This window comes from Phymastichus coffea, unplaced genomic scaffold, assembly GCF_024137745.1.
Source record: "Phymastichus coffea isolate CEN01 unplaced genomic scaffold, Cenicafe_Pcof_1.1 PCOF00020, whole genome shotgun sequence".
Classification (NCBI taxonomy): Eukaryota; Metazoa; Arthropoda; class Insecta; order Hymenoptera; family Eulophidae; genus Phymastichus; species Phymastichus coffea.
The window spans coordinates 196,409-215,557 of NW_026706831.1; the positions used below are offsets into that span (position 1 = coordinate 196,409).

At 29.1% G+C, this 19,149-nt stretch overlaps 1 protein-coding gene across 1 annotated transcript; it reads left to right on the forward strand.

Annotated features, from left to right (window-relative positions):
- The first annotated feature begins 568 nt into the window (after positions 1-568).
- LOC131675379 (kinesin-related protein 4-like) lies at positions 569-18,444 on the forward strand. Its single transcript, XM_058954347.1, has 5 exons — positions 569-710; positions 12,829-15,108; positions 16,267-16,497; positions 17,409-17,624; positions 18,050-18,444. Exons 1-5 carry the CDS (start codon positions 569-571, stop codon positions 18,271-18,273), a joined length of 3,093 nt encoding a protein of 1,030 aa, XP_058810330.1. The 3' UTR covers positions 18,274-18,444.
- The last annotated feature ends 705 nt before the right edge of the window (positions 18,445-19,149 follow it).

The window sequence follows — 19,149 nt, forward strand, 5'->3', positions numbered from 1 at the left end:
CTCTTTACATCAAACGAACTTCGTAGAGATGAATGCATGATTTTGACCACAAAAAAGACAATTTCAAATTAAATTATATTGTTAAATACTAGGAACAGGGTAAACAAAATAAACTTCTCAATAACTCCTGAACAATAATAATGTTTACTACAATAATCTACCAACGTTTCGAAAGTATAATTAAACTGTTCCTTCAGGATTACGAAAAGCATTTATTATACTGTTAAAAATAGATAAAACGCAGAAAAAACAATGCCAAATTATAAAAAATACCTGTTAGTTAATAAACATTAATACAGTTTAGTCCTATTGTCAAAGTAATCATTATCTGTCAAGTAAAAAGAACAAAAGTCAAAAATCAAACGAAGGCTAAATTATTCAAACACAATAATTATAGTCGTATCCATACTCCTCGTTCAAATTCGGATCGAAAAAATTATGCAAACAGAAGATTGTAACGGCTTTCTATAGCGTGGTCATGATATCTGTCCGTCTATTCAAAACATTAAATTTCTCAGCAAAAATACCAAAGGAAAAAGCCTTTCGTATGAGAAATTAAACTGTAAGGATGTCGAGAGTCAGGAAGTTCGACGAGTGCTACTGTGGATGTGGCAATTACGATCACTTTGCCAAGGCTTATTCGAATCCTGGAAATAAGATTTTTTACAAATGCAACAGGATCGATCACATTGCCTGTGACTGTCAATCAGGTGAGAGTTTAAATAAACCTGCCTATATAACTTTAATAACTTTACTTTTCGTTGTGAAAAACTGTGGATACAATTGGATATTGTAATAATCACATGGGAAGAAAGTTTATGGGTATATAGGTAAAAACACTTTGAGAGGTAGTACTAAACAGTACTAAAGAGCAAAAGTATTTTTAAAAATCGACAAGGGTCTTTCTCTCAGACCAAGAATGAAAATACTGAAGACAGAAATGAAAATAATAACCATAGAGGTGAGTACTCGGAAAAACTAACTCATCTTAATATACATCAACTTAATATAATAATAAGTACAATGTGTTTCAATCTTAGAAATTAATTGTATTGATGCGAATGAAAAAACATTTTTCACTAAAACGGAAAACGTAGGTCTAGATAAATATTTATCAAAGTTTTTATCTAATTCAGGTGCCACTTATCATTTAATAAACTCCAAATTAGTTTCTAAAATTTTTTATGAACCTGATAGAGGTATGATAAAATGCACCAACAAAAAAGATTCAGCTAATTTAAAATCAGAAGGAGCTAGAAGTTTTGAAATTGTTTTGAAAAATGCAAACACGTTAAATATAAATAAAGTTTCAAATGGATAAGATTTCAAATGAATTATTATTTAGACGTATGTACAATAGTCCCTATTAGATTATAGAATTGAATATAAAATTGAATAATCAATATGACAATACGAGATTTAATGAATGTAGAAATAGGCGAGTATTTGTGAATTTGACAGAAATTAATGACACGATAAACTTGCAAAAGAACAAATTGATACTGCTGTTATAAACATAAACACTCATGATAAGTTATTTGAGAGTATAGCAACGAACAAGGAGATAAACGATAACGATTCTAATACGAAAAGTGAATTTTTATAGTAACAGTGTGAACTTTATACCTCATGAAATATCAAACTTTGATATAAAAATTTGGAATTAATAAATCTATAAAATTGAAGATGCCGCAATTATTCAAATAGATAATATAAAGTCACTATTTACAAAACAATATAAGAAATTTCAAAAGAATAATAAAACCAAGTTATGGCATATCCTTTTTGGCCATGCCCACTTGCTTATCTGAAAGCATTGTAAAATACATGTTCCGAGAACAAAAAATTAAGCGTTGGGTCTATTTTATATTGTGAGATGTACTAGTTAGCTTAATTCAAAAGATTGACGTTTAATATATTACGCAACAGAGCCACTGCTGCACTTCAAATTATTCATTCACACTTAATAGGACCTATTTCACCTGCAACTCATTCCATAGGATACACATTGATTTCCATGTTTATTAGCGATTTTTCACAACTGGCCATGGCTTACTATGAAAAATAAAAATGAAATTTGACACGATTTTGATATGTTATAAAGAGTACGCGAAATTTGTTAGGCTATGGTAAAAAAGTATGTTATTTAAGGTCAGATCAAGGCAAAGAATATACAGGTAGATAGATATATATATATTTATATATCATTGAAATTCTTAATAAATTAGTTGTCGAACTCTAACTGGGACAACCTAAAACTCTTCGACATAGAGATGTGAGTGAAAAGTTTAATTTAATATTATAAAATAGATTAAAATCATATATTTTTTATTCTAAATTATCTGAAAATTTTTGGGACTCATAATGAATGCGACCGTTCGATTACGCATATAATCAAACACCGCATAACTCTAACAATATGATCATATCTTTACAAAAATTCGCACCTAATCACTACTTGGATATGAAACAAATTAAAAGGTTTAGAAAGCATCATATTAAAGTACATGGAAAAGTGTGACCTTAATTTCGAGAGGAAGTAAGGAAAGTAATTCTAGTGGGTTGTGTTCCCATTGGATATCAATTCTTAAAGCCAGAAGATGGAAATCTACATGAAAGAAGAAATGTACATTTTATCGAAAAATTAGTATACGTGATAAATATGAAAAGAATTCATTTAAATTCTTACGTCTTGCACTTGAAAAAATTGAAAAAATAAATTGTTTGTTCAGTTCGATTGCGACTAAAAATCATTACGAGGGATTGTTTGAAAGAAAGCAATTGTGCGAAGGTGAGATAGACCAAAGAAAGTAGTAAATGTGCAGAAAGAACAAGAAGACAAAATGAATAAAAATCCTGAACTTAGAGACAAAAAGATCCTGTTGAAATATGAATGTGTTCAAGCTATATCTGAATTTATGCTTATACATGTAAGAATAATTGAATGTGTGTATGAGTATGCTCAGAGATTGGTTGAGATTTGGAATAGTATGTTTATCATACATAGTGTATATGTGTCTCTCTACTGCTCAAATTGGAGCACTGTTATTGTGTAGTCTAGTCAGATTTTCCGTACAGGTGATATCGCATTCTCGAACTATACTTCGTATTCTTTTTATTTATTCGAACCATTCTTTACTTAAATAAAGATCACCTCATTGCACAATATTGACTTGCTCATTAATAAGTGTATTTTCTCTGCTCCAAAAATATATCCTAAAAGATCCTTTCGTCAATAGTTTTTCTGAAATGAATTTAGATGATAAGGTAAGAGTTAATGTCATATTCTGTTGCCCTGTTGAAAGTGAGTTAATGGCAGAAAAACAAAGTGAAACAGGTATAAATATAAAAATAGATAAATCTAATGAGTGTAAAGCTTAAACAAGAAAATTATGTCAACAAAATTTTGGAAAAATTTGGATTTAAACAAATCTGAGACAAAGGTGAGAGAAAAAGATGTTGATGAGGAAATATTGGCTAAAACTCGAAGCCCTGAAAATACTTCATTAAGAGCAGCTGTGAGTACTCTATTTTATTTAGCAGGTTCGACGAGATGCGATACCTCGTACGCTTTTAATGCCCTGAGCAGATATCAAGTTGATCTTGAGGATATTTATCATACAATTTGATAGAGTACTCACAAATAATCATATGATAACCTTAGCTACTAGAGGTGCCGAATATGTAGCTATGAGCGAGGCAAGCATGGAAATGTAGTCAATTTTTAATTCCTTAAGATTCATTTTCAACGATGCGGATAAACTACTTCCAATGACTTTGGTGTGACAATAAAGCTGCTATTGCAAAAGCAGAAACTAACAGTAAAAATAAGAAACGTCATATGTTAGAAGTTACCAAACATTTTTTAAGGAATGTGTTAGGAAGTAGGAAAAGTTTCTCCACATGTGCGCCAAATGGTGTCAGTGACAGCATCGAGTGTGCGTGTGCGACTTGTTACTCGCGCTTACGTAAAAGCAAACAAGCTTTCTCTGTTAGTCCAGTGACAGTGCAGCCTGCCTAATCGGCGCGCAAAAACAAAGTGTTCGCAAGTGCAACGCTATGTACAAAACGAAAGATGTTCAATACGCCGCTAGCCAACGACCAAGAGCAAGTCTTGACTGATCAGCGCTTGAGTGGCTCGATTTTAAATAAAAACGAAGATCTTTTAATTGCTAATCAAATCTATTTTGTCATTATTTTATATACTTATTCCTTCATAGTTTAATTCTATTTTACAAATAAGTATTTTCGAATTTCGGCTTTATTTTATAAAATATTCATAGAAAAATGATGGAAAAGTCGATAGATAAATAAGTTATACGTCTGCTAAAGTAGTGGTTATTGCGTTATAGATGAGTTCTGCATTATTAACTACAAAAAGATGTACTAATTTCAAGAAGATCAATAACATTATTTAAAAATTTGAAAAATTTTACAATGAAGGCCGAGTGTTGTTATTAAACAAAATAAATTAATTATAATAAATTTAATTCTGCCGCAGTATATGAATAGTTTTGAAGGAATGAAATTAATTCAAATAAGTTTAAGACAAAATGTGTCTAAATTGGACATAAAGTTTTAATTAAGTAAATAATATTAAATAATGTTACATTAATATTAAAAATATTTTAAAATAATAATCATGAGGTTTATTAAGATTCTATTGTGAACAAAATTTAGCTATTAAAACTAAATAAATCATCGAAGAAAATGTTATACATAGTAATCAAACTTACATAATTTAATAATGCATAATATGTAATATTTGTGTCTACAAAATAGAAATTGTTTTAAAATCAGTTTTCTTAAATTTAAGACATGTAAATATAACATTTCTATATAAAGTTTGAACTTATAAGTATATATTATTTTCTGATTTCTTACGACAAGAAGAAATCTGATTTTGACATAATTTCTATTTTGTAATTACAAATATTACTTTATGCATTATTGAATAATATAAGTTTGATGGCATTAGACCATACGTATAACATTTTCTTGTACAAAGATTATATTGTAAAACATATATCGATGAAAATTTTATACCCAAGATCTAAAGCTATATCAGAAGAATAATTCAATAATTTAATAGTAGACATTCTTACACTCTCTTCATATTCAAATATTAATTATTGGTACCCAATAGGTTGGCTCTCAAAGTTGGAATAACAATTACTATTTCAATAATTTAATCTTAAGAACATGAAAGAATATTTAGTTATTCAAGTCTTAAAAATAACAGAAGAAAATTATATCCATAAGGACTAAAGCCAAGAAACCTACATAATTTAATAATACACAATGTAATGATTCTGATTAAGAAGTAAAAATAATTTTCAAATTAGATTTTTTAAATTTATGACAACATGTGAATAGAATATTTCTATATAAAGTTTGAACTTACAAGTATAAATATCTGATTTTCTAAGACAATAAGTTTCTCTTTAGAACTAAATAAAGTTATTCCAAGTCAACAATTATTAATCGATGAAAATTTTATACCTAAGATCTAATTAATGAATTAATTTTCATTTAAACATTTTTAAATGATAATCGCAAGCCTTATTAAATTTCTCTTTAGAACTAAATTATTTTATTCCAATTAAACAAATCAGCTGTGAAAGTTTTATACTGAAGGTCTAAAGCCATATCAAAAAAATAATTGAATAATTTAATCATAATAACATTAAATAAGTAATATTTCATTCACACTATAAACATTTTTTAATTATAATCTGTTAAAATAATAATTTTACTTACCGTTATTGCATATCAATTTGCACTCAGTGATTTTGCCTGAGTTCACGCCAAATCGAAATGAAAAATTATCTTTTCCTTTTTTTTTGTTTTTTTTGAGAAATTCTGTCCTTAGCACAATATAAATTTTATTATCATCTAATTGAACCATCGAATACATCTCGTTGCGACTACTGGAATTGTCAACGATTCAAAGAGAAGACGACATTAAAAAATATGTCGATGCAAATTTCAAATGCAAAACTTTAACGGTCAACCACAGAAAGAAAGGTTTTTTTATAATTTAAAGTTAGGGGGTTTCCCTTCTCTTACTCTTGGACTATTAGGATTATCACACATCAGATATGACATACTAATAATTCAATTCCTTAAAATTATTATTGCATATATGAATGTATAAATAAAATGTTTTATCATATAATATTAGCTAATATTTCAATCTATTTAGATTTATCTAAATTTATTTAGATTTATCTAAATTTATTTAGATTTATCTAAATGGTGTCCACCTAATCATTAATTGCGTAGACTAGTCTGAATAAGTGACATTGGATAAGAAGTAGTAATTATGCAGACTGTCCACATAAGTGTTCTTCTATGGGCAAACTTTCAAAAGGAATTATGTGGACGTCCGCATAAGTGAGGTCTGAGTCCACGTAAGTGATAGTAGACTAGTAGTTGAGTCCGCACAAGTCATATTCTATGTACATATATATATATATATATATATAAAGAACAAGCTTTATAAAATTGAATATAATTTTACAACTTTTGATACAGGGATCTTCTAAAAGTTTTTCAACAGAGCATGGTTCAATAATTGTTGCCTTCTTAAGTCATTTTAACATAGTTTCTTTTAGTAATATAAATCATGGACAAATCCATAATATGCGATGATCGTCAGCTCATTTTGAATAAGACATCACGGCGCTAGCAATAAGCTAGTAGTTAGAATTATGAGTAATCAAAATTAATGAAAGTATTAAAATGTAAACTCAATAATTTTCAGACATCTAAGACAAATTTTTGCAAAAAATAATTATTTCCCGTGTTAGAGAGAATTCAAATAAAATATCAAAATTTGAGTGTGAATGCAATTTTGATTTTCGGTAAGAGTACAAAATCTCTTGATTTTCAAAAGTCAATCTAACAAATAATTTTATATTTCGCTCGATTTAAAAAATTATAAAATAGCACTTTTTTTCAATCGAAATGTCACATAGGATTACTTGAGGCCCTTATAAAATGTCAGGAAAAACATGAATATTTTATTCTTGAACTAATCCAACAAGAATTATAGCTGAAATTAAAGAATTTTCAAGCGAAAAGTTCTCCAATTTCACATATATAAATTATTTTAGACAATTTTTGTCTAAGAAATGACTAATTTCAATCAATCCATTGTTCATTTTAGCAACCGGTTCACCCTTGAAGTCTGGAAAACTGCATGAAAGAATTCCATTTCCAAAAAATGTGTTCTAAATTAATGAGCAATCTCCAGAAAACGCAACAAAAAAATTCTTGTAGGTTTTTAGTCATTTACAAGCATCTTATGTCTTTCTTAATGACTTTCTGATTTCATGACACCCAGACCTGCCTCGACTCCGGCCTAACCACTTATGTATGGATATCTGAAAATGCGTTTACTAAACCGCTGAGAATTGTTCAATGGATTCTCGAGAATAGTTCTCATAGATTTAGTCGACAGAATAAACCGAGATTCCACACGGCCACCGGACTAGCCACCCGTGTCGTTGGAGCTAAAGGGGAAATTCATTTTCCCAAAAAACTGACTACTAAATGTGTGATAATTGTTCAGTGGCCTATAAAGAACAATTCTCACAGATTTAGTAGTTAAAAAAAAATATCTTTCATTTTGCTGTGACAGAATAAATCGAGATTCCGCACGGCCACTGGACTAGCCACCCGTGTCGTTGGAGCTAAAGGGGAAATTCATTTTCCCGAAAAACTGACTACTAAATGGGTGAGAATTGTTCAGTGGCCTCTAAAGAACAATTCTCACAGATTTAGTAGTTAAAAAAAAATATCTTTCATTTTGCTGTGACAGAATAAACCGAGATTCCGCACGGCCACCGGACTAGCCACCCGTGTCGTTGGAGCTAAAGGGGAAATTCATTTTCCCGAAAAACTGACTACTAAATGTGTGAGAATTATTCAGTGGCCTCTAAAGAACAATTCTCATTGATTTAGTTGTCGCAAAAAAATTTATTTCATTTCCTACGGAAAAGCGATAGCGCATTCTGTTTGGACACCGGCGTAGCCACCTTCGTCGGGAAAGCTGAAAATGAAATTATTGTTCGGAAAACCCGTTTACTAAATGGATGAGAATTGTTCAGTGGACTCTCGAGAACAGTTCTCATAGATTTAGTCTCGTAAAAAAGAATCTATTTTCTTTCAATGCAAGCCATAATACCGAATTCGGGTTCGACGCCGCGTCGGCTTCGCTACCTGTGTCGGGAAAACTACGAGGGAAGATCATTTTCTCGAAAAGCTTTGTACTAAATCGATGAGAACTCTTGAAAAGAATTCTCATAGATTTAGTCGTCGTAAAATATTCTATTTTATTTTCTTCGCAAGCACGATTCCCCCTTCTGCCTCGACACCATATATAATAGCCTCCTGTTTCAGGAAAACTAACTACCAAGGAAAAATCAATTTCCTAAAGACTTGTGTATGTCGATGAGAATTGTTGTGTGGACTATAAATATTCTTTTTCGTGTTGCTATGGCACTGTAATACACCATGCTACCGTTCTTCCGCGCGTTCGTAGGTCGGAGGCGCCGCGCCGCGCGCCGTGAGCGTTTGCGCATGCGCGGCAAACCAAAGTTATTATAAATCTAATTATTATCGTTCCTTCCGCACCCTTTGATTTTTTCTCAATTAGGACTACATATTCTTGATGCACAAATTACGCGCAACTCAATGGAGTCGTCAGAATTCGGAAATTTTCAGTATTTCCACGAGAAAATCGCAATCGAAGTTTAGCCAGCACCCGACTTTAATTAATTAATACTGGCGTAATTAAAAGTTGCACAAATTATTTGATCGCGGGTTCTGAACGCGCAGCTTCTGCACAAATTGACGAATATTTTCTAAAAATTTTCATCCATACTCGGGTGTCCACATCACAGATCCTAGTTTTTATCAGAGAAACCAATCATAAGTATGTAGCTATTAAATTATCATTATTCTGATTCTATAAATTAAAACATTAATTAACCTCATAAGTCACTGTCCAATGAAACTCTTCTGAAATAATTTTCAAATCAAATAAAATTACCTTCATTGTAGTGGAGGAAATAGTTAAAAATCGTTTACATATAATAAAGATAAATAAACATTTTATGATTATTTGCTTTTTATTATAGATAATGATAGTGGCGTATTCAAATCTGAAACGATACCCTTGATTTAATTGCGCATGCGCAATGCGCAAATCGCATAAACCTTTAGTTTTTTAATATTTTTTATACGAAAAATTTATTAATTGTCATTACAAACTACTAGATTAATGAAATTAGCTCCAATTTTCTGGATTTTCAGGATTAAAAAAGTACTGCTTAATTACAAAGATATTGTTGCTTGATGTTTACAGAGATACAAGATATAATTATTAATTTTTATAAAAAACTGAAAGGGGGCAAATAAAACAAATAATGCAGATGAATTGTGCAAATGAAAAACTATGCATTTACATATCTAAATTTTTTTTCCATTAATTATGCAGGCTGGGTAACGGAGGGTTCAAATAATGGGGCTCATAAAATCTGTACTGAGAGCAATTTTTTAGCAGATTTTGAAAATTTCGTAAATCACGGTCTCGGTACATATTAGTATGACAGGTGACAATAAAATAAATAATTATCTTAAATCCTATGTTTGAATAATTATAATGATTATTTCAATATTTAATTATATTCTTGTAAATTTCATTTTTTTATATATTTTTATGTGTTGGCTACTGAGAGTAATAGTGAGGTTTATTAAATTTATTAGAAGGTCTCGTATTTTTCCTCTCTATTGAGTGAATTGATATTCCTGACAATTTTTCTTATCTGTTCGTGTAATAATGATTTTAAAAATATCTTATTAGATTTATCTAAAAATATTTTTCTTGCCATGTTTTTCAATATTATTAATCATTTTCTAAATCCAAGCTATTCTCTAATGTCTTTTAACAAATACACCCATATGAAAGTTTGTTTTTCAGTAGATTTATTTGCCTCATCAATTTTTTCCTTTTAGTAGTACATTGAATTTATATTTGGATAAAAATGATATCTGTTTATTCATATAAAATATTATATCTCATCTCATTCCTTTTCTTTAATGACTGTTCATTTAGTTTAGACGCTTAAAACATGTAGTATTTGTTGATTCTTCTCAATTCAAGGAATTACCACCATTGTCATATAATTATACACGTATACTCTATGTTTGCTGTATAAAAAAGCTAAATGGGCAGTTATGGAGATTAAATATGCTGTTTTTTCTAATGTTATTCAATATTTGTTTGCTCTGGTCAATAAGAAACACAAACGAGTATGTCTTCATAATTCAATATAATTTCTATTTTGCCTTTTGTAAAACTATATTTGATTACAGTAATGCAAAATTCCTACTACTTACAAATAAAGTAGTATCCACATATCTTCAAATAAACAAGTATACGTATAGATGAAAAACATTGAGATAAAAATTCTATAACAATAAATTTTCTTGTACCAAGATCCAATTTTAAATTTACATAAAATCTAAGCATATATAGTTTACCAAACACCACATAATTATATTTTTATGATTTAATACAAAAAAATTCATGAATTAAAAACACCACAATTATTTAATACGAATTCACAGTCACCTTAATTAATATGCTAATAAAAATTGAACTACATAAAATCTTTTTTTATAATTAATAATTTATAATTTTTTATATCATAATCACAAAATTTTATGTAAGCATTTTTTTATGTACTTCAAAAAACAAAATAAAATCTGAAAAAGTATAGATAACGATTAACTTCAAGATTATGAGAATTATTTTATTTAATTTTATTATTTCTAGTATTCCTAACTCTATCGACTAAAGACCTATTTTATATATTTTTTATATGCACAGGTTACTTACCTACATTACAAATGCATAAAAAAAATGTTTATAAACAATATATAACTTTAAAAGCATTAAAATCAGATGAATTGAATTAAGGTGAAAATTAAAATCTTACAATTTTATAAGCCGTATAACATTAAACTTATTATGCTTCATACAAACACTTATTTTCATTTATTAATAAAATTATCAAAACATTGATCATTCATTCACAAGAAACACAGTCCACAGAATATTAATTTTTTTGAAAAATCTATCATCACTTTATATTTTTAATATTATATTATTATTAGATATATTCATCCACCTGCAAAATAATAAAACACAAAGTATTTAATTTATAATAATAAAATATAATATAAAAGATAAATAAGAAACTCATCTAATCATGCAGTTTTTCTCCTTTTACAACAAATTCCTTTTTCTGACTTGTCAAGCAAAATCTTATTAACCCATTAACGACCAAAACCGTCAATTTTATATCATGATTTCGATACAAAATTTTATGCATGTAATCGAGACCCTTGCGAAGACAGCCCGACAAACATGTAATGTAAAAAAAGAAAAAATCATCATATCTTATTTATTTTTAATTGTACATGATAGAAAACTAGTTATTTTTAATTGTACCATTTTAATTTTGCCAAAAATTAGCAACAAAGGGTATTGAATATTTGCCTTCAATATATTGCCTTTGGAAGGAAAATATTTAAAAAATGAAATGGCAGAAAAATTGTACCTTCTGTAAATTAAATTGTACCATCCGTAAAATAGCATAAATTTACTTAGAAAATAAATAATATGAAAACAACCAATTGACATTTATTATGAGTAACGTATCCGGAAGTACACTGTGCGCATGCAGTCAATTGGTTGTTTTCATATTATTTATTTTCTAAGTAAATTTATGCTATTTTACGGATGGTACAATTTAATTTACAGAAGGTACAATTTTTCTGCCATTTCATTTTTTAAATATTTTCCTTCCAAAGGCAATATATTGAAGGCAAATATTCAATACCCTTTGTTGCTAATTTTTGGCAAAATTAAAATGGTACAATTAAAAATAACTAGTTTTTTATCATGTACAATTAAAAATAAATAAGATATGATGATTTTCTTTTTTTACATTATATGTTTGTCGGGCTGTCTTCGCGAGGGTGTAATCGAGTCATAAATGGGTCTTACACATGATTTCTTATGTATTTTTGTCTGCAGAATCCGAATATGTGGAAATTTTTTTCAGAATTTTTGGAAACAAATTTTTTTTTCATAAATCAGAAAAATTGAAATTTAAAAAATTTGTCTCAAATCACTTTGGAAAAATTTTCTAGTATTCTTTCATTAATTTTAAGACATTTTAACTTGTTGAAAATTTTTACTAAAGTCAATAGTTTTCGAGAAAAAACATGATAAATATTTACGGTGACGTTTATGCGGTTTTGGCCCTGTAGCTGCCATTTTGTAAAAAAAATCGTACTTATAAAAATTGACCATTAAACTTCAGCAATTTTGTGCACCGATTGTTGAAAGCAACTTCACATATCGTCGCGTTTTATGTCTGAAAAAATATCGTAAACTTTTAGAATGACTGATTTTTTGCTATTTTTTTGCAAGAAACAGGGATATTTCTTCTAAAGGCAAAATTTTTCAATTTAGACCACATATTCGGATTCTGCAGACAAAAAACATAAGAAATCATGTATGAGACCCATTTATGACTCGATTACATGCATGAAATTTTGCATCTAAATCATGATGTAAAATTGACGGTTTAGGGTCGTTAATGGGTTAAAAAATTTGCGAAAAAATCAATATTCAATGATATTGCACTCGAATGATCATATTCCAAATTTGAAATTAGTGTTTATTATAATTTTATTATCTACATAGTATTAAAATTTCATATATACAAAATATCCTGCTCATTTTAGGTAAATCACAGAAAAACATCAACAAAAACAATAAAGAAAAACAAATTTCTCCAAATGTTAATAATTTGGATAACAATTTTAAAGCACATGAAAGTTTTATAAATGGAGATACTAATACGATAGACAGGTATGAGGATGAAGATAATAATGATAGTCAAGATGAAGATTATGAAGATGAAGATAATAGTGATGATAGTATAGATGAAGATTATGAAGACGAAGATAATGAAGATGAATTTGATGACGAGGATGAAGATCAAGACGAGAAAATTGATGAACATGATGAAGATAATGAAAATGATGAAGTTCGTGAGGATGATACAGATGATGAAGCGCAAATTGAACAAAGACCGTCTTATGGAAATCATTCGTATGATAAAACACCTCCGAAATCGAGTGCAGCTTTTCGGAAAGCTCAGCCTATTATTCCATCTTCTTCAGATGGTGGTAAATATTACTACAAAGATAATTACTGCTGTTATTGTGATAAACCGTTTCGGAGACTAAATAGACATTTATTACGCATGCACGGGGAAAAAAAAACTGTTAAAAAAATTAAAGGACTACCAAAAAATTCATCACTCAGAAGAAGTTTATTCAATCTTTTGACTAATATTGGAAATGAACGTTTTAACAATGATGAAGAAAGGAACTCTGAAAAGAGATGGATTGTTAAAAGGAGATTAGCTAAAAATATTGGTTGTAAGGTAGAATTTTTAAAGAATAAAAAACAAAAAGCTAAAATAGACGATCAATCAATTATAGGCACTGAAATCAATCATAAAAATGATAATAATAAGAAGAAAGCTATAACTCATAGTAAAGATAGTAACCTATTAATAAGTAAAAATTACTTAAATGTTAAGAGAAGAGTAATTTGTTTCGCATGCAGGGGGTATTATTCTAAAAATACTTATGCACGCCATTTTACTACTCAACATGGCGACATGAAATGTGAGGATACAAGAACTTTGTTAGCGGCAGCACAACGCGAAATGAACTTGTACCATCCTAATGCATCAGACGATCTTATAAGGTACGTTTTACCGTCTCTAAGAGACGATGTTATTGGTGTAGCTTGTCGCTTTGATCATCTCATAATTCGATATGGAAATCGATATGTTGAACAGTACGATCCTATTGAGCAATCGGAACTTATTAGAGGGCATATGAGATTAATAGCAAAAGTGTTATTGGCCATGAAAGATCTTGATGGTGCTATCAAAGACCTTCAATCTTCTATACATCCTAATTATTTTCCTATTTTTCTTGGAGCTGCAAGAGTTATATGCAAATATGATACTGAAAGAAAAACTTTGGGCAATGCTTATAATGCGCATACTATACGGGTTTTATGGAACCGGCTTCATATTATATTGAGAGGATATTATAGTGAAAATATAGCTAATAGCGAGTTACGGCGACAGGCTAAAACTGATTTAGAAGATTTCTTTGATCTCTTCAAAGAACAATACCTACCAGTTTTAGGATCAAAAGCTACTAAAGTACAAAATGATCAGCGAAGACAAATGTCTCTCAAGACAAATTTAATTACAAAAGCAGACAGTGCCACGTATATTGAGTTTCTGACAAATGGTCGAGATGAAAGATTAAAATTATTGCAAGAAAAGGGCTTTAGCCTTAATATATACAACGAATTGATGGAATTTCAAATGGTATTAACAATGATATTCAATGGACGCCGTCCTGGAGAAACAGAGCGTACAAGATTATGGAATTTCACGCATCGTTTAGATGTCGATAAAGATGATGATTACTTTCAAATGCTTAATCCGAACGAAAAATTACAAGCTTCTAAATATTCCGTAATTATTGGCCAAGGAAAAAAAATCGATGGTATCGACTGCACAATTTACTTAACTACTGAAGATGTTAATGCTTTAAATGTACTGACGAAATTAAGAAAAAAAGCGGGAATCAATAAGCAGAATCGTTATTTGTTTGCGATGAAAAATGGTCCAGATAATGTGCGCATGAAGTATATGAAAGCTTACCAAAGCAACAAAAAATTAGTCAAACTTTGCAATAAGGAGTATAAAAAATTGAGGAACCCCGATATAATATTAGCAACAAATGTTCGAAAAACAATTGCGACTGATTTTGCAAATAGTAATAAATCAGAAGATTTAGCATTAATAACTAGTCATCTGGCTCATACTGATAAGGTACATAAAGGCACTTATCGTCAATCGACTGTTCACCGCAGAGTAAAAATAACATCTATTTTAGAAGAGCGAAGTAAACTACAAGTGAATAAAGGTAAATTTCCAACCTAATGATTATTTCATAACAAAAAAAATATACTTTTCTCTTTATATTTTCCAAATTCCCTAAATTCTAAACTCATACACCACAAACTAATGAAAAGCAAATCAATCAATCTCCAATTTTATAATACCTCACTAATTATTTGTGTTGCTGAGTAAATATATATGTATCTGCTTACGTATGTTTGTCATGTATGTCTATTTATAAATGTGTCCATCAATCTGCCTATTTGTACTTCTGTTCTATTAAAACTTAAAGGTTATGAGTTTGGGATTTATTAGTTTGCAGTTTGTTTTTGATGCATGGGTTCAGAGTTAATGGATTGAATTCGGCTTTTCTATGTTAGGGATTCATAGATTGGGATTTGGAATTATTAGTTTGTATTGTTTGGATTTGAGGTTTTAGGTCTGGAGTTAATCGATTAGTATTGTATGGATTTAGAATTGATTACTTTTGAGCTTTAATGAGTTTGAGACTTATGCGTGTTGGAGGTATGGGTTTAAGGGTTGTTTTTTCCTTCATAGTTTAGCAGTGAAATTCATTCTCATTAAAATGAGTTGATCAGTGAGTTAAATAGATTTAAGGGGACTGAAAGAAATCATTAGATCTGTAAATAACTGAATTATTTAAATGGTAATGCTATTATTTTATTCACAGAAAAATAAATGGCATAAAAAAACAGATATAGGTGGGGAAAAAAGCCTCGCAACAAGCGCGGCACAACAAGGGTTATGGGTTCTGTGTCATAAGAATTTTTTTCATTTTGATTCACTGTAGTCCGCTACCGCGACCTTATACTAATTATTCACTTTTGTAATTGGAACTATTTTATTCTTCATCTTATATTATACGTCTTACGTACTATATTGCTGTGTAGCGTGGAATACACACATGTAATGCTTATAACCAGTTTTGCAATTTCTCTCTTTTGCTATGATTATTGTTCATTAAGTTTACGTGCAGGATATTTAATATTATTGAAGTTTTGTATCATAATGTGCCATTGCAACATTTATGTGTACTTTGTCGAAGCCAATGATTAGTCAGTAATATTATTTTTAGATTAGGCAATTGCATGAATTATTACACTTTAATGTAATCGACTAATTTCGCTGATATTTTTTAATTTATTTTATTACTTTTTTATAGCATTAAGTAATGCCAGCGACGAGTATTATAAAAATAACGACATTAATGATAATTATTATGACAATATTCTTGTCAGCAGAGAAAGAGCTAAAATAAGCATTCATAATGAAAAGCCTAAGAATCCTTCAAATCCTATCAAAAGGAAACGAATTTTACAATTGGAGTCCTCATCTGAAGATGAAGATATTGTAAATAAAGATGAAATGAACAGAAGACCTCAATCAAATAAAGGTAAACATTTTTTTTATTTAACATACTGTCTTGATTCTCTTATAGTTTTCTTAAATGATGAAATTCATAATATTGGACAATAGGGAAATGGTGAGAGCTGGAAATTCACTTAATTTTCAATGTATTCAGCAACGTTTCGTCAGCACATTTGCTGACCTCTTCAGGCTGATTTATCTCCTAGTCAATTATTATAGGCTAAAACGAATAGTTCGTAGACAGTCACTTTACAATAAACTTTACTATTCGTAGTAACTTACTTACTTACGAGCTATTCGTTTTAGCCTATTATAATTGACTATGAGAGAAACCAGCCTGAAGAGGTCAGCAAATGTGCTGACGAAACGTTGCTGAATATATTAAAAATTAAGTGAATTTCCAGCTCTCACTATTTCCCTTTTGTCCAATATTACAAATTTCATCATTTAATAAAACATTTTTTTTACTTTAAACAAATTCAAATTTAATATACCAGGAAAACCATGGCTACTTGACGTCTCTATTGAAAAAATGCAACTGGAAATCTAGCCTGCATTTCCACATAGATATGCAGCTAGATATCCATATGAAGATCCAGGCTGGATATTCCGTTAGATTTTTTTAATAGGAATATATTTTTAAAAAATTTGTATAGCAAGCAATATTCACATACACGCTGTCTCATTTTAATCTACTCAAGGAAAAATATCCTAAATCACCCCACCGTCAAAAAATTGAAAGTTGACCTTCAAATGACCTTGATAATGAAATCCAAGGTCAAAGGCAAGAGATGATGATATGTTTTTTCAAGATCGAGCAACTTTTATTTAAAGCATTATATATTTATAAATAAAGCATATTGGGAATAAAGTAACAAAATAAAATTCGATGTATAACTCTTTGGAAAGACTCAAAATTTTCTATTCTTCCAACAGGGATGAACAATAAAATAGTAAATATAGATGGACTTGACAACATCGAATACCAATCAAGGAAAACTAAAGAAAATGTAAATTCGAGAAAATACCTCAATTCTATTCAGAATATTAAGAGCACAGATATGGAAGGATCTAGTTTAAGTGATGAAACGTCTAGTCTACAAAGCGAGTCAAATTTAAAAAGCAAGAGTAAGAAAAAGACAACCAGTAAAGGTAAAAAAATCAGTCTTAATAAAATCTATCTTAAAAATTTATTTTATTACTAATAGTTTATTTTTAAGTAAGGATATTAGAAGGAAATTTATTAGTTATTCATTCTCAAATATTCTAATTTTACTAGACGTAATTTACATTTTTTCTCGTAGAATATTTTTCTACTCGTTAGATTCAATTGAACCCTTTTTATATCGTAAGCTTTATTTTATTCAAACTACCTAACATTTCAATAACAAATTAAACTTATTTCTTAAATTGACAATAAGAATTCTTAGAAAAATTAATATAACAATATTTCTAAATATAATATCTACAGAAATCAACAATACTTTGGTTGATAATACAATTTAAAAATTTCTAGTAACATTAAAAATAAAACTAGAATAACCTGCATTTTTTACAAAATAAATTCTCTGTTTCAGGTAAAAGAAAGTATGGTTTCTGGACCGCAGACCAAAAACAGGATTTTATAAAAGCATTTAATAAGCAATTGAAAAATGGAAAATATGCAAGTGCTTCTGACATTAGAATGGCCATAAAAAAATTTCCCTCTCTGAAAGAAAAAGGTGAAGCAGCCATCAGAACCCGTTTTTCTAACATATTTAAAACAAATACAGAAAAAATTAGAAAAGACATTTGCAGTTAAGTTGGTTTGATTCAGTTCCGTTTTTAATAAGCAATTAAAAAAAGGTCAATGTGCTACCGCACAAGAAAGCAAGAACGCTCAGTTAGCATTTCCTTGATTGCAGTTGGAAAATAAGGCTAGTACTTGGTTCCATAAACTTTATAAAAAAGAGTTTCTGGAGTATTAAATGACACAAAGAAGAAGACAGAGTCAAAATAACGTTTTATTTTGTTTTTATTCGTACTTCATGTATGAAAATATTTATTTTATGTATTTATTCTAATGAAAATATTTATTCATTTAGTATAAAAAAATCACAAAAAATTACTTTAAGTACTTTCAAATAAAAAATTCAAAAATGTAGTTAATAAATCTAGTTATTAAAGTAGTTCAAAACTCGTTTTAAGTAGTAACTTTTCTGTGATGGCAGCGGGCCGCATGTTGCGCTGGTTACGCAATTTGCGATAGCAAAAGTATTTTTTCGACATACTTAATAATCAACCGTATATCTTATTTATAAACCTTGCGATTAAAAGTTGTAATCTTTGTTTTTAATATTGTAGTTGATACAATTCTACGATTATTTGAAATAAAAGTTTTATTTGTAAAGTTTGTTAACGAAAGTTGTAAGCAAGTAATAAAATAACATAATAAAAATATAGACATTTTATCAAACACTTGTATGATTTTCTTATTTATCTTCAATATCTGCTACAAAAAATAAAAGGTTCTGGAAGATGTCAACCCTATTTTTTCAAGCATTTTTTGCATTCAAAATCTGATATTACCGGACCGAAAATCGATTTATCGGTTTTTAATTATAAAAAAAAATTATTTAGGTCGAATATTAACCAATTTTAATGTAACCACATTTTAATTGAATATTATTTCATTCAA

Excerpts from the sequence above, each read along its gene's own strand:
- LOC131675379 (XM_058954347.1), top strand. The coding sequence starts at position 569 with ATGTCGAGAGTCAGGAAGTTCGACGAGTGCTACTGTGGATGTGGCAAT. Across the intron at positions 15,109-16,266 it reads TAAACTACAAGTGAATAAAG|CATTAAGTAATGCCAGCGAC; the intron begins GTAAATTTCCAA and ends ACTTTTTTATAG. Across the intron at positions 16,498-17,408 it reads AAGACCTCAATCAAATAAAG|GGATGAACAATAAAATAGTA; the intron begins GTAAACATTTTT and ends TTCTTCCAACAG.